We start from the raw sequence: 17,438 nt of genomic DNA, 5'->3' as shown, positions 1-17,438 counted from the left end.
CACCGACACGAGCGGCATACCAACACTGTCACATCGAAGACACCTGTAACGCGGCGATTTATCTTACAAAACTCACGTCACGTCGCGTGAGTGTGCGTGTCCGGCGGAGGTGCAGACGCGACGGTGTGAGTGGGTAATACGTCGCGTCGCGTCTAGGCTGAGGAGGGCTAGGAAATGGGGCAGAACTTGATGACGGAAATCGGTGTGCGGGTTATGAAAGTGAATTATGAATTATGATCCTTTCTTTCTTTCTTCTTCTTCTCCCTAAAGTGATAAGTGAGCGTATCGCTGCAATATCGGAGCGTTATTGAAGATATGTCTGGAATTCGTCTACCTTGGTTTTTCCTCGCGATCGCCCTACTCCCGGCCGACGGCGGCGGCGCGGCGTGGGGCGGGGGGCGGGTCGCGACGCAGCAACACTGTAGATGGCGCTTCGATTTTTCCATTTAATGTACCAATAGCGCCCGGCGTTATTGGCCTATATAGTTATATATAAGACAATAACAATAGAATTCCTAGTTGTTGTCTTTGACTTCTCGTAGTTGCATGGCGGTCGAATCTACAGCCATGGTAATTGCTCATACTCGCCTATCAATTAATCATTCTTTACCTTTTAGCTCTTATCATAATTCATCCTCGTGAAGTGCTGTTCATCTCGATACTTTTCGGTCACTTTGACATATCCCGTTTTTTGGGGAAAAAAAAGTGTTTGGTTCGTAACTATCGGGTTCGTTTGCGCGGTGTAATCGGTATTCGGTGCCTTTCAAAATGTGTCGGGAGTTTGATCTCCAGAAACCAGCCGTTGGATACGTGAGCCTGGATAATCAATTTTGCGGACCAGGGCTTTAAGCTATTGGGAGCAGCTTTTTCAGTTCATTTTAACTTGCTGCATCATTGTTCTTCATTCTTGTTCTTTTCTACATGCAACTTTTGGACTATGGTTTTGTATATACTTGCCACTCTTCTATCTTTCGTCGGGAGGACTCAACAAAACTGTGCTTTTTTGTTTTTGTTTCGTTTTACTGCTTCTATTAGGAGTTTTTTTCACCAACTCGTCGACGAAGGCAGATTTTTGCCTTGAATATTATGGTGACGAAGTAAAATCTCTCTTGTTTTAACGTAGTTATGGCCATAAATAGCGAAGGGAATATTACAATGGCACATTGATTACGCGTTAATTTGATTAAACGTTATTGCTTTGATAAGCATCGCACGGATTTCGAACCTAGCTTTGCAGAAGAAGATTATCTGTGTCTTGGATTGAGCTTCCATAAACGTATGGGATTGGAATATAGACTTTAAATGAATAAAAGTGCACAAGCATGATGCAGAGAGTCGTTTTAATCTTCAATGTTTACATACTTCAGAGCCATGATGTGAGGAGAACTTGGGCTTGAGCTATTAATTATATCCCATAGGATGTATATTCTACACAGCCAATATTATGGCCAATAAGGTAAAAAAATCCTCTATCAAATCCTAATAAGGTATACACTGACACCCAAATCATTCTAGTCGTTTGTAAAATATTCCCAGGTTAGAAGATTCTTTTCGAGATACACATAGTTTTTTTCGCTTTCGGGTTCCCATTCTGACAACATCCTGCAATTAGAAACTAATTTCTGGCTCATTTTAGAAACAACGAATATGTCTTAAGCTTCCTTTTGCGAGTAAGCGCTTTTATATATGAGCCCGAAATAGGTGTTCCTTATTGCACAGTTTAGTCAGATTATAACTATTTGGAAGTTTTCCTGAAGAGATGGTAATGTTTCATGCATCTCTCATGTATGACTCAAACCACTGCACCTTATAAAAAATAGATCCTTTTTCGTCGGAACCCTAAGTATGAGTTTGAGCTGAGTACATATGTGCCAAAAAACAAAAAGTTTACCCTGATTGGAATAAAACGATTAGGCACGGACGGAACGGTTAGTGCAGTAATCCCGCAGATTTTCCTGGATATATTCATATAACAAGGAGGTTCAATGCTCGACCAACAAAATAAGAAGATTTAGTATTGGGATTTCCCCTGATCTAAACTCTAACTGGTCTTCTTTCCGCGTAATCCACTATTTGGTTGTTGCGGCAAAGTTAAAAGTTTTATTTTGAAATCCCCCAGATTAACCCTCTTCTTACATGATTATAGTGACGGAATAGTCGTTTTTGAATAGGACGTATTTCTGCCAAACGAAACTAAATATGTGCATTAAGACATGAGCCTTGAGGCCCGTAAAAATATAAGCACAACATGGCTACCGCATGACACACGATAGAGACAAAAAGAAGAAAAAGTTGCGCAAAACTTAAAGATTTTAATTCAAGTTCCCCTGCCTTCAAGCGTTCAGTAATATTCTGTCAAATTTGCATGGCTGATTAAATGGCAGAAAAAGCATGGAATGAAGCAATCTTTTCGTTCCATTTTATAGAATGAAAGTTGAGACGATCTTGAAAATTAAGCTTCATTCTGTATGTTGGTTGTGGACTAATTGTAAGATGAAAACTTTATTAAAATCACACAGATAAAAAGAGGCTGGGTTTGAGACTCCACTTATGAGATAACAAATTAGATTTAGATTGAGCATGCATACTCAAAAAATTTTTGACGGATGCGCATGTAGCATACTGATCAGGCAATGCAACATGCAGAAAGTAACGTCTTGACTAAAGCGACAGCTCCAGATCGAGTTCAAAATACGGCCTATCGTTCCCCCATTTCACAGAGGAATTTTAAGCAAAACTCACTAAAAATTATGACTGACACGATAGTTACCACGTCAGTACTGTATACATAAATGTTTAGTACTGTCAGCCACAACAAAAGTACCTGATTGCATTCATGGGTATTTTACAGACCAAGCTGATGTCAGATTTCAATTTAATTTCATCTGCAAAATGGATATAATTTACAATTGTGACTAATCTAATCTCGTCATAACTCTAAATTAAGAATATTATATGATGAGATGCGCAAAAAGTCGCTTCCCTTCGACTCATAGATGCAATGATTGTATTACGTGTCGATATTTATCATTGAAATATTAGAACGTCCGTTCATTAGTTCCTTTTGTTTGAACTTTATTTAATGATATTCCTTACAATAATAACATAGTTGGTTTCCCGTCAGTAACAATTAGCAATCGTCATATTAGTGCCTAAAGAGAACCGCCGTAATTAAACCTAATTAAATAAAGCCGAGGTCTGGTGATAGAATAAACCGCAGATAATAAGGCTTTCTTTGTGGTAGATACACGAGAAGAAAAATAAATTTACTGATACTAGTTTTAAAAATAAGTTTTGACAAAAAAAAACATGTATAGGTAGATTTTGATCCGGCAACTTATTGTTTGTCTTCGAATTTTATGCTGATTTAAGTTCCACGTAAGTTTCCTAAAAAGGTCGGAGGACATTTTGCCTGCTAAAGTCTTAGCTCTTTACATTTGTGACATGATTTCTCTCATAAATCAACAAATTTGATCACGAGGCTATTGAGCCTAATGGAGCCTTGATTACCTTCTTAGAGAGGCGTATTAAATGACACTAAGTGAATTCAGTGGAGCACCCCCTAAAAGCGCAGTTTTGAGGAACTTAAAGTAATAATGATACCAGAGTTCCCCAATGATGAAAGTCAAGATGTTATTCATGTTGATTCAGATTCTTCTTAAGGTATAACTCATTTGAAATTGTCAGGTTCGAATTAAAGCCCCTGATGCTTAAAAACTCATAAAATAAATGTCATTAAAAGACCAGACACATACTTTTCATGATTCCAATTATTATCGTAAATCGCCCTCGTAAAATTAACACCCATTCTTAATTAATGTCTGTCGTTCCAATGGAGAACTAATGACCATTCGATCAGTTTGGGCTTGGTCCGTCATTTTGTCTTTATTTTGACTCTCATTTTTGGCTTGAAAGTATATCGGTTTTATAGAGTCTCGATAAAATGTAGTTACCATTACTGGTGGTCTCAATGAAATCGTCATCGTGGTATGATCAGTAAATTAACCAAAATGTGTCGAACGTTGTGTTCTCAAATTTTTTTGTCGATAAGTATACTACTTTCGTAAACTCTCAACATCTTGGCGTGCCATAAATGACACGCTTTCTAACCTAAACAAACTTCATAGGATCTTAAGTCATTTGACCCCTCAACATCGTACCGTGCCGGATAATGTACGGTAGAGGCCAGTATGACCTGAAGCTGCACTTGATATATTTTCATTATGCATGCTACTCTCAGGAGGCTTCAGCAACTTTAAAATCTAGATCATTTTAAAAATTTCAAAATTCAAAAATTCAAAATGTTAAAAGTCAATATTAAAAATAAAAATACTGCTGTGCTAAGAAAAAACGCCGTATGAACATTCGACAGTTGTCAAATTTCCCTTGATAAAACATATCTTTTTGACGAAATTCATGTATATTTTCCCCTAGAATGTTCAGATATTTCAGATTAAATTGTGTACAAAATTGTCTGAAAGTTTTGAAAAACAAATATTCACAATTTTCCCAATAAATTTGGTTTTAATCGAAGAAAATTTGGCAACATCTGAAGGCTCATACGGCTTTCTACCTTAGCACAGCAGAATACGTGACCGTCAATGTTAGGAAGGACTGCAAATACAGACACTCATAAAATTAATTAATTGATACTAAATCATAGATTAGCGTTTCACAACATTTGGGAACACAAAATGCTCAATAACGCCGGACCTTCGTGGATTCTTTTTCTCTGAAAGGTCTCGTTCTCCATGCAAATTGTAGTTGGAATACTTAAATTGGATCACAAATACTAATATTGCTTGTTGGACACATCCAGGCAGGGTGGCATTAGGATGATTTCTTGGATGAACTCATTTTTGCGAGCCTCTAAAATTTTCCTACCTCTGAATGAAAAGATGGACCAAGTTTAAAGGGAACGGACCAAGTCTTATTTTGAAAAACAATGAGTTGTAAGTAGTTTTGAGTTCAACAGTCGTAGATGTCCTCCTGTCAAAAATTCAAAATCGAGAAAAAGTATTACTTGAAAGAAGTTGTGAAATTTTATCTATAATACATCAAATTACACGGAAGATTACAACTTCAAAGATATTTTTCTACGTTCAAAACAGATGTGACTTGGCGCGTTACATCTGAACTTGGCCCATTATGACCTATGGATAAAAAATGAGACTCGTTGGTTTATGTCAGTTATCAGCCGAGCAGACTCTCTGATATAATATCTGATGAACAATTCCGAACTTTTATTCTACCTATACTTTCCAATATTTTCCTTTGAAATGTTAGCAAGTGGTTAAACATTTTTAATTTTCAACAATATTCGGCTAGTTTAATGTGGGAAGGGGCTGAGCATGATAGAGCTTTCTTTGATTCCGTCAACCTCGCATATCAAAGATCCGATACGGATGAAAATCGGTCTTCGATAATATCTCTCCAATTTTATCCAATTTTTTTCTTAAACAAATACTTGCATGTTGCCCATTAGGGAACGAGTATAGAAATCATGATTAACGGCTGAAGTTCCAAAGATTGAAGTTTCTACCTGTCATCAAGACGGTAAAGTCACGATTTGTGTGTGGTCTAAAGGGAAAAAAAGATATTTCTTTAGCATTTTGACGATGGTTGGAACTTTTACTTTCGAGGCATCATCATCTGCAGGGGTTAACCTACAATTTCATTTAATGTTGAGCAGCGAGTTGAAAAATTCATACCGTGATAAAGCCGATGTTTGGTAATCTTATTTGGTGCAAATTTCACTCAAAAGCTCAACAGCCAGCGAATAGGCAGGATGACTGTTGCTACCTTCGTAATGTTCTTGAGGAAATGAAGAATCCCTGAAAGCAAAGGTGGAGAAAGTAGAAGGTGAATGGAGAATCTAGTTTTGTGCTTAGATCTGGAAAAAAATGCCTAGAGGTGGAAACTCAAATTATTTCTCACAGCGAGAAATCAATTTGGGTTAAAAATATTGATTCTCCATAAAAACATCGGGTCGAAATTTCGAGACATTATAAGCATTCATCATGATGCTTCATACGTTTGTAATGGACCGTTTCTAAAAGTAACATCAGTGCCGGCAAACGTTTTAACATCTGCTTTTGTCGGCCTTCTGTGCAGTGTAGTGGTTAGCGTTCCCTTCATAATTAGAGGATACCAAATTTGGTTCTTGGCTAGGCAACCCAAGTTTGATGATCTCAAACGAGAGTTATCTGAGGCTGGTTTTTGAGTATAGGGAGTGAGCGGGGGCGGAGCTCAAAGAGCAAGATTGCGCTCCCCTCCCCCTTTCCGTGAGAAAAGGGTACTTGAAATGAAATAAAAAAAAAAATCGTATCCTCTCCTAACTTTGAAATGTCCTCAAGCGGTAATTTTCAGATGTTTTTTCCACCATATTTTACAAAATTTACCCCTGTAAGTTTTTGTATAGCAACCTCGTTTTCATTTTTTTCCACCTTTATGCCCATTTTACCTGACGTTCACATATGGACTGCATTTTGCAATTTGGAACTATAGTATCTTCTTTAGTTCAGAAACGACATATCGACGGTGAAACTGCCAAACCACGTATCTCGGTTTGCGACGTCGCAGACTTCCTGTCATACTTTATTTTTTAAATGAAAAACTACTTAACGTCTAGTCTTGAAAATTTCTGCGATTTTTCCTCTTTGTGCGGAGAAAATTCTGCGAAAATTTCAAGGAATGATATTGATTTGGTCGACTTCAAAAAAATAAAATGCGAGCGTAGATTTTTAAACACCGCAAACGAGATACGTGGTTTGGTAGTTTCACCGTCGATATGTACCATTAATTCCTCTACACACATGAGTATTTCTACGGATGGGTTAGAAGTTGTTGTTCCTAATTGTAAAATTTACTATATTTGTCGCTGTTTTGGTTCGGTCTCGTGGGACTTTGATTTTTTCCTGTCGCTCCTCAATTGAGAGGCTTGGAGGACAAGGCGCATAAGTGCAATTTTTTAAACAAAATTAATTAACTAGTCCAAGTTGAACTAGTCTTAGTGCATATGCTGTAAAAAATTCGATCCCGAATTCCAATTTTCCAACATCAAAATGTGAGTTTGAACTTCCTTTCCGCCATAAGAATCTATGTAATTTTAATTTCGGAACTTCAAACACGTATTTGTCGAAATAACAAAAACTGCACTTACGCGCCTTATCATGCAAGCCCCTCAAATGTACTCTACTTGTCTCTTCTGGTTTGGTTTCGCGGGACTTTGATTTTTTCCAATCGCGCCTCAATTTTCCTTTGACGCGACGTCATGTTTGAGTTTAGAAGTAGGTTATTGACGGACGAGAGACAAGACTGATGTTTTTAGGAAGTGAATCGAATTCCCAGGCGTTCCCATTCCGCGACAAAACTGAGCCCGGGCTTTTATGCAATGGTGAAATACCGCGGCTGCAGCGAGCGAGCGAATTACGCGACCGACGCCGGCGCCAACGCTCCGAACTGCACCATCCACCGCGTTTGCGTTTTACGGCTCCGGCTCTCGTTAAGTGATTGTCCTCGCCCTGGCACCCGTGTGTCTGCCCGCCACTGCAATTGTTAAATTAGGCACACATGGAATTACGTGTATTCATGATAGGGTGAAATACACACACACTCACGAATTCTTGTCTCTCGCTCCATTCATCACCGAACGCCATCTATGAAATTGCAACTGGGGCAAATTGTGCCCGCTAATGTATTCGCGTGTCAAATATTGGATTAGCCCCGTTCTGTGCTCTTGTAATTTTTACGCGAATTATGTGGGGTGTACTACAGTTGAAAATCTTTCTCTTAGCAATCATTCTTGAATTCACTGTAGATTATCTGGACCGCGTTTAACAGAAAGGAAGGAAACCACATCAGATATTGCCAAATTTAACTGGGCAAATTAATTTTTCACGTAAGAACGTTTGTGCGTATTCCTTTGAAAATTTTAGGGAATTTGCTTCGCGTTACGAAGAAAATTCACTGAAATTCGCACAAAAATCCGCACAACCATTCTCATGTACAAAAATACATTGCCCAATTAAATTTGGTCAATAGCTGATGTGGCTTGCTTCCTCTCTGCTTAACGCGGTCCATTTCAGAGTCACTCACACCTCCAGTTTTAGACCTTTCCCGGAGATTCTTAGAGCCAAATATGTAAAAAACCGAACCTAAAGGACTTTTTATTCTCGAAGGATGTTTGAATGGTAAATTGGTGCTGCTTCCAAAACACTCTCTAGCACTCTGCGACACTTAACCGCCACGGTCCACTATTCTCCCAAAGCCCCTCTGAGAAGTGGCACTTCCTCATCTCATTTGTCACCATCCTTTCACAAGGCTACATTTCCTTCCCCTCTCAAAAATGTTTGACGAATGAAGCAAAAAAGTATCTCTTTCGGAAGCCTCTCTTTCTTCATCCAGTTAACATAACCATAATAGACAGGCTGTTTTGTAATGACGTCGAATATGAATACGTATTGAATGACACCTGGAGGAAAAACGTAATTCTCAGCAAAAATGATCGAACAATGTTCAAAAGGTTAATCTAAGTTTGTTTGAAACTCAGTCTAGGAGTTGGAAATTCAAAATTCCTCATCACGCTTGGGCATTTTGTTCATCAATATCGGACACTTGGGGCTTCTTGAAAGTCAAAAAATTTCACCGAAAAAAAAAACTCAGCTGCGAAAATCGTACTTATGGGCTTTGTAGAAAAAGCTCCGTTCTGGGCTTGGAGTCCGAAGGTTCCGGGGCTAGCGATGGCTTACGTCCTCTGCTTCTCATTATTTCATTCTTAGTTGTTGATTGAGGTTTTTTTTCAATTCTTAATAATACTGTATTCTTTTTCGTTTGAAGTTTCTTACTAGGCTGAGCGTAGTCGGTATCAATTTGGTTCATCTGACTGGTTTTTTTTTTTGCTTTAAGTTGTCGATGAGGTATCTTCTTTTTAATTTTTGATTTGCTTTTCGTTGTTGATGACGTATCTTTTTTTTAATTCTTAATTTACTTCAAGAAATTTCAATTTGTTTCGTCCGGGCGATTTCGACAATTTCACTGACCACGAGGCGGGCTTAGGGGGCGCGCGGCGCCCCGGGGGTTGGGCCGCGTAGCGGCCAGGGGGCGGACCCCTAGTATTTTACAATCATTATTCTCTCCAAACGGGAACAGCGATTCATTTGGGACAGTTTCAGCGATTCTCTTAGACCATCATTATTGATTCCCAATTATATTATTGATAGTTTGGGGAAGCAGATGGTAGTTGTGGTAGTTACATTACACGTTCGCACACAACTTACTTATCGTGGTAGGAATGTCATAACTAATATAATATCTCTCAAGAGCTGCATGCAGTTAGTTAAGCGATAATTTTAACCTTTGAATTTTTCCAGTATTTATAAATCGATGAGTATCAAATCCATCCACAATTTTTCCGTATGATATGGGGATAATTACACTGTGTAACACACAAATTTTGTTCTTGAACACAAATTCTGAGCAAGCTATTGAGCCAATGATATCTTTCATCTTCATTTCTGCAAAATTGCAGATGAGAAGAGGATATTTAATTACTCACGCTACAAATGTTCCCTGGAACATTACTTGGAAGTATTTATACTGAAAAGAACTATGTGCATAAGCTTTGTGTGAAAAATGGTTCTTTTTAACATAAATACGTTCATCTGAAAAAGAGACCAAAAAAAAAAAAAAAAAAAATCGTGCGGAATCAAATAGATATGTTTTGAGGCTCAGACCCCATGAGGATTAGACCTAAAATATGCTAAGAAAATTAGACCTAGTAAATTTGTCACTCACGTGTGTATCAAGCGTCGCACTTGACAAAACTATACTGAGCAAGTTGTTCACTGAGATCTATTGTTGGCAACGAAACTGTACGGAACTTTTTGGACGGAAAATTTCTCACGCGTTTTTAACATTCTTAAATCGAAATGAAAAACAAATTCTACAGATAGAAAAAAATATCGTGGAAAAATTGGAAATTCCGCGCTTCAGATGATCACTAATAAAAAATCAAATATCAGGTCTAATCCTTATGGGGTCTGCGCCTTAAAATATATCTACTTAGGAGCCAGGCTGTATAATGCGAATCTTAACTAGGGGGAGCGTGTGATAGGTGGAACTGAACAATAAACAAACGACGTGATGCCATCGATCGAGAAATCGTTTACTTTTTTGATCGATCAAATATCATTTATGAGTCACCGTTAAAAGGTCATTGCACCGGAGCCATCCCAGCATCTCAGTTCCCTTTCACTTCGACAATGAACTTGACCAACAAACGGCGCAGCCGAGATGTTTGGAGGATACCCACCTTGAAAATGAGAGTTACTTCACAGCTGACTGCTCTGATATAACTCGTCTTCAACGCATCCGCAAGGTCTTTGCCCTGATTATTGCTCATTTTTTATCATTCCCATGTCGCGAATCTATTCATTTTGCCTACATGGTTTTGTCTTTCAATACATAGTTTCACTTCTATTTTCTTACTCCAGCGTTTAAGTCTCCGGTTCGAAACGTGAAATTTCTAGTGATTCTTAAAAAAAATGGAGAATGGGTCACTAAACCATGAACGAATTTTGACTTGCGAATATAGTTTTCCGAAGAAAAATGACGCGTATAACACGATGCGAACATTAAAAACGCGAACAAGTAACTCAATTACCGAGAAATGCGCAGTTCAAATCGCTCAACTTATACGCAAATTTAAAACGCCCCGGTTTCGCGCCACACCGAATGATGTCATCCGGCACCAATCAGAGGCGGGCACGGGTGTCCACGACGACCGTCAAATGCCTATCTACTCTTCGTATATGAGAACAATACTAAAGTCGAAATTGTATCTTTTGAATTCAAGACTAGAATCTCATTCATATGCTAGCTGTAATAAACAAGCAACAACTCCACTTTGCGTTTTATTTTAACAAACATCAGAGGAAAATGAGAGAAGATTGCGATATGACTACCGCAGTACATCAACCGCGTCAGTTTCCCGCCACTCGGGTGCGTTTGAATTGTCTTGGAGTTTTTAGATTTTTCAAAAGCGATTTTCTCCGCGATTTTGGCTCCATGAAAATGCGGAAAAATCACCACGTTATCTCCTCACATAGTACTTTCAGAATATTCAATAAAATAAACAAGGTTTAGTGACCCATTTGCACGCAATTTTTTTTATTTCTTCATCGGAGAGTGCTTAAAGGGCTGATTTCGCAGTATTTTTTATACTTTTTTTCTGTAATGGGAAATAGTCTAAGAATTGAATTAAAAGTGAAAAAATGCACCGTCTTGTGACGTCATCTGGCGGCATTTCCCATTAAATCGCGTTTATTTTAGCAAATTAGATATTTTCGTCACATCTCCTTCAATAAATACTGGATTAATCAACCAATGGTATCCACGTGTTCAGTTCAAATAGTAGTTTCCGCACTTCAACAAGAAAGTCTTCAAATTTCAGACACCTGCAAATTCTCCTTTGTGCCTCACAGAATATGCTCGACAGTTAATATGTATGTAGGTAATTAGTTAGTCATTTAAATACGACGATCAGCAACTAGGCTATTTACGTCGGATATCAGGAAATTAACTAAAATTTTGAGATTTACTTCTCAAAGAGCTTTGAACGTTTGGCAGTTACTTTTGGGTCATCAGAGCGTAAGGGGTAAGTTTTTTGGAGGAAGATATTTTTGAATATTGGTGCGTTTAGCGTAGGCTTTTGGGCAATCATGTGAATGGATTTCATGATTTATGTATAAAACATTCTTATTGTTTTTGCTGTTGAGAATTTTCAAAATTGACAAATTGAAGTTTTAGTTGAGGTTTGGCATAAGTTATAATTTTCAATATGGTTCTTTTCTATTTTTGTTCTGAAAAATGGACTTCAATCATAGTGAGAATGAAATCCGTAAACGAAGAGAGATAGGTAATTGAAGTGAGAGGAAAGTTTTTTATTAGACGCTTTTAATTTTATGAGGCCTTCCTCACAAACTGCGCTCTCTTAGATGAAAAATGAAAACTGATCTTGAGAGTTTAAACTCCCCGTGATCAGACTGTTCTACTAAATATTCGATGAAGCGCTAATGTCTTTTACAATACTTGAAAACGCAACGACGCGTGAAATTGAATGTGTACGGAAACGGTCACTGATAGTAATTTAAGCTCGTAAATTTATTTTTTATGAGCCATTCTCCGTCAAATCGCTAACCGGTGGTCAGTTTCTTAAATATTACGTTTTTAGTATCATTAATTTTTCACGCCATCACTTGGCTGGCAGAAAGTTGACAGCTGCTCTCTCAGCTTGCTTCACACAAATGATGAGAAATGACATTTCAGATGGGTCTGGCGTATACAATCCATTCACAGAGAAACGTAAGAAGAGGATGGTCGTAGCTTCACAAAACATTATGAGAGTTTATTGAGAAATTATCGAGAGCAGGGAAGGGTCAACAAGCAATACAGATGCATAATACTATTTATGCGACTTTCTCGTAAATATGAACTTAAAATTGATAAGTTGCAGCTATGACTTTAAACCGTCGTGATTTATATAAACTTTAGATACATTCGCTCAAATCCAAAAAATCAGACAGGAAGTCTGCAACATCGCAAACCGAGATACTTGGTTGCGAACTTACAATGTCACTGTATGGATAACAAGGCTCATTCCAAGTTCGGATATGTCTAAGGCTAATTGTCTAATCAGAGATTTGGTTAAATGCCTAGTCAAATAGGCAATTATTCTTTCTCAAACTGTAATTCTGATTATGTTGCCAATTGTAGACGAAATAATTCTCCGATCTCGTGGGAAGGAATTCTCTGTACAAATTTGCCTCATAAAATGATAAATAAGTTATTTCTAGTCCTTCAATGAGCATTTATCTCAAAACAAACAGCACTTGAATAAAATAAATAGTTTTCACAATTTGGACGAATGAGAAAATATGAGGATCATTTTGAAACGGGAAATACAATGACAGACCGCACTTTCATGAATTTTTACTCTTAAAATATTAGAGACTCGAGAGCTCTTAGTGAAAGCATATAAGAAACCTCATAAACTCTGAAAATTTGACTGTCCGTCTAGGCATTTGAGAAAAAAGCCTGATTTGACTATATTTGCCTTCGACAGATGCACCATTAAGTCTGCGGAATGATGAAGTGCAATTTCTCTCGATTACTGCTTATTTTCATCCAGATCCAGTAATATATGATGTCATCCAAGGATATACTATGTTTGCACGTTTCAATATCCGCGCATTCCAGAGGGCTCCGAAATAGTATCGAAGTCCTCACGCACTGGCATCTCAATTAATGCGTTTAGTAACGCACAGCTCGAAATTCTAACGGCACGCATTAAATACCGGACCGTGAACACGCAACCTGCACACGAAGAAAGTATGCATGCGTGAGTGTCGCAAGGAATGTCCACGCTAATGAAAGGGGTTATGGAAAACCTGACCGTTCTTTAATCATTGTGAGCGCGTGTTGGTCAAAATTCCGGGGGATCGATCAGTGAAATTTTCGTTTCGCCATTTCTATTCGCGCATGAGTCCTAACACGGTGTGAGTGTGGAAGCCCACTCATGGCGATAATTCAAGGCGGGCGCTGTGGCGAGCAAAAATTATCCGAATTTGGCAATATTTTTCAACGTTGCCGTAACGATGGTTGACCACGTTTGCTCAATCTCGGCGGGCCCGATTTTCGTCGGCCGTTACAAAACGCGCTCCGGGCGCACATCACGGTCAATCATCTGATTCCCTCCGATATCCTGAACGAAAATTTAAATGAAACAGCCCAAGTGGAATGGTGTCATTGGCAGCGAAAACAGGAGAGGAAGGGAGAAAGAAGGAAAGGACAGAAACTGCAATATTCGGAGTGTCGAAACGACGACTGATAGTAATTACTTCAAGGTCCCGGGATCACTGTCCCGGCACCGGCACGTCTCTCAGGTATTTCCCGCTGACCATGACTCGTGGGAAATCGCGCGAATTTTCGCGATTTTCAATCGGACTGTCGGCATTATCGTTTTTGCCAAAATCGTCGTGGGTCCTTGAATTCCCTGACCCGTACACTCGAGTTCAACATTGGTTCAGCTGGCAATTGGAAAACATTTTTCATTTCCGGATGAGAAATTAAACGAACCCAGCAATTGGATAACGTTACTCAAATCATTCACATCTGCATTAAGTTTTGTTTAGAAAATGTCTGTTTTCAACCGCATTGGGGTTGCACCCATAGAGTGCATAGAGTCGTAATGTAAGTGGGAGAGCTTGCGTCACTTTTAAACATTTTCCAGGTCACGAATTCTCAGACTCCTGTGTGACGCCGGGTCACTTTTCGATGCAAGGGTACCCGGTCATCCAATGTAAACAAAATAGGTAGGAATTACCACGTATTCCACACCGCCATTTTGGATCGAACATGTATCGAAAAAGTGACCGAAGCTCGGCGCACACAGGGCTCGGAATTCGTCGAGCAGAACATGGCGCCAGCTTTCCTATTGACATTACGACTCAATGTACTCTATGGTGCCACCATACGTTGAGAAGGGACCCGTACATAAAACATTGAGAAAGGGCTCGCAACGGGCATAAGACTAAACACTCGCAACACCCATCCACGGCTGACGTAACTCAATAGCACATCAGTTGTTTTTAAACATACGGTGGATATTACACCTAAACCATTTGCTTCATGCAGACTCAATTGCAACGAATAATCACGTTTGCAAAAATCAAGAGGGGGGTGGGGGCTGCATGCCGCATTTGATCATGGCTACTGTTGAGACCATTTCAATTTTGTCCCTGATCGTAGGTTGACCGAAAAATTGACAGGAATTTAAATTAAATTTTATAAAATCATGTCGGAAATATTCGGGCGTGCACTTTAATATCAAAATATCAATGTTCTCTCTCCCGAACAGTTTTTTTGAAGAGGTATGGAATCTTCCTTTCACTTAATTTTTTGCGATTAAAATGAGACTAAATATTTTTTCGCAAAATAATAACGTACAAACTTTTCTTACCCTCGATTGAAGAATATGCATGATCAACTGTGTAAATGTTAAGTCCAGCTGATAAAGAAATAATTCAATCTTTATTGTGTTTTTCCAGCTAATAGGATTAGCAATATCCTCCCTGGTCCTCTTATGTCGGACGGAGGCTTTGCCGCAGGCTCAGTCCGCGGAAGAGTAAGTGCTCATTTTATTCACAATTTTAATAAAGTTTCATTTCATCAATATTTTAAAATTAATGATTCATGATCCACGCACAAATTTAAAAATTTTGACCGAATACTCCGAGCAAAATATTGAAAATCAAACAAATTTCCAAAAGTCGTACATTACTGAAAAGTTCATTTAAAGCACCCTCCCCGGAATTTAAACACTCACTTTCTTTTCCTGTTTGATATAATGACTCCCTAATATCTCGAGTTGAATCCTATATTATCTTAAATCATCGCTCCTCTGACGCAAGGACATGTATATCCATTCCTGCTTTAGCTATAAACAGCACAGACGACAAGGATCACGCAAAAACAGAGTTGCGTCCTTACGTCAAAGCAGCGACGACATTTTTTATGATTCGGTCTCAATTATTTAAAAAAATCATCAAGTAGAAAATGTAGCAACGAATGTACCATTCTCTTTTCTAGCTCTCGATAAAAATGTCATCAATAGGAGTAGGAATATTAGTTCAGACTCCTAAAAGAAAATTCTTATGCCTAAGATTTTGGTATCCCAAGAAACCTCAATTTCCGCCAGTAATTCTTAGTGATTGACACTCACACAGATTCTATGATTTCAGCATAAAAAAAGTCGGAAACACGGTGACTGAGATCGCCTCCGCGAGTGGGACGAAGCCGACACTGACCAAGTATCAAGTTCTCCACCCGGGCAAAGGTGACAATGTTGGCGGATACACGAGCTTTGACGCGGATGGCGGCTACGAGGATGACAACGAGGATCGAGGAGGCGGCCACTATGCTCAACCCTTCGCGGGCTACCACCATGGACATGGCGGCGGCGGCGGTGGAGGAGGCGGCGGAGGTCACCACGGCGAGCACCTCCACAAAGGAGAGGTAATCCACAAACACATCCACGAGGGTCGCGTCGATCACATCCACAAACACGTCGGTCACGGAGAACACGACCACAAGCACCACGGTCACCATGGCCACGACCACAAGCACCATGGACATCATGGCCACGACCACAAACATGCCGGACACCACGGACACGACCACAAGCACAGCGGTCACCACGGACACGATCACAAACACCATGGTCACCACGCCCACGACCACAAGCACCACGGATCCGCCGGCCATCATCACAAGCACGAAGGTCATCACGGACACGGACACAAGCACCACGGACAGCACGGACATCACCACTCGCATGAGGGTCATCACGGACACAGCCACAAGCATCACGGACACGCGGAGCACGATCACAAGCATCACGGTCAAGCCGGACATCACCACAAGCATCACGGGACGGCCGGACACTCGCACAAACATGCGCTGCACGGTCAGCACAACCACCACCATGCCGGACACGCTGCCCACGACCACAAACATCAAGGTCAAGCTCACCACGGTCACGGACACAGTGGACATCTTGGACATGGCCACAAGCATCACGGATCTCATGGTCATCACCACAAGCATCAGGGACATCATGCCCATGGCCACAAACACAGCGGTCATCTGGCTCATGGTCATCACCATGGTGTGCATGGCGGCGGCGGCGGTGGTGGACATCACGGACACTACTCGCGGCTCACTGAGGGTGCCACCGACAGACAAGACGAAAAGACGCCACCAGCGGAAGGACTTAGTAAATTCTACGATGGCGCAGCTGCTGATGCCAAAGACCCTTTTGAATTAGATCTTTCAATATTTGATAAACATGAGGTGGCGCAGTACAGTTGAGGATAGGAGCCAAAGCTCCATTGCAAGGCCATAGACACGAGGTTAGCTGACGGTTCTCACTGCGTCCAGCTAGTCATTTAATAATTGCTTCAATAATACAATATCTCCGTATCAGCTGATCAATTTTAACGGATCATTAGGCAAATACAATATCTTTGAAAAAGTATCATGTTCGAGTGAATGCGAAGGAGTATAATGATGAATCAAGGAAGATTAACTTTATGGAAAGACTTGATCTGTGATTTAATTGTGAATTACGTTACCGTTTTTGTACCTTCCTCCAATTTTGTCTTATTTAGTGTATTGTTAAATTCTAATTGTTGTCAAATAGGTCTAGTTTAAGTAGTTAAGGTTTTACTCTAAGTTTATTTAAGTATTCTTACTTTTGTACTTTCATATCGTCGAAAAAACTTACTCTCGAAAAAGTCTTGTAGGTATGTTTAAATACTGCGCACAAAAATGTCACTTGTAAAAACATCATGATTATAGAAAACAAGTTAAACTTGTAA

At 39.6% G+C, this 17,438-nt stretch overlaps 1 protein-coding gene across 1 annotated transcript; it reads left to right on the top strand.

Annotated features, from left to right (window-relative positions):
• The first annotated feature begins 414 nt into the window (after positions 1 to 414).
• Positions 415 to 17,438, top strand: LOC109037301 (uncharacterized). Its single transcript, XM_019051897.2, has 3 exons — positions 415 to 570; positions 15,108 to 15,184; positions 15,801 to 17,438. The coding sequence occupies exons 1-3, from the start codon at positions 547 to 549 to the stop codon at positions 16,927 to 16,929; spliced, it is 1,230 nt and encodes a 409-aa protein (XP_018907442.1). The 5' UTR covers positions 415 to 546; the 3' UTR covers positions 16,930 to 17,438.

This window comes from Bemisia tabaci, chromosome 5, assembly GCF_918797505.1.
Source record: "Bemisia tabaci chromosome 5, PGI_BMITA_v3".
Classification (NCBI taxonomy): domain Eukaryota; kingdom Metazoa; phylum Arthropoda; class Insecta; order Hemiptera; family Aleyrodidae; genus Bemisia; species Bemisia tabaci.
This window is presented reverse-complemented; position numbering and strand designations above follow the sequence as displayed.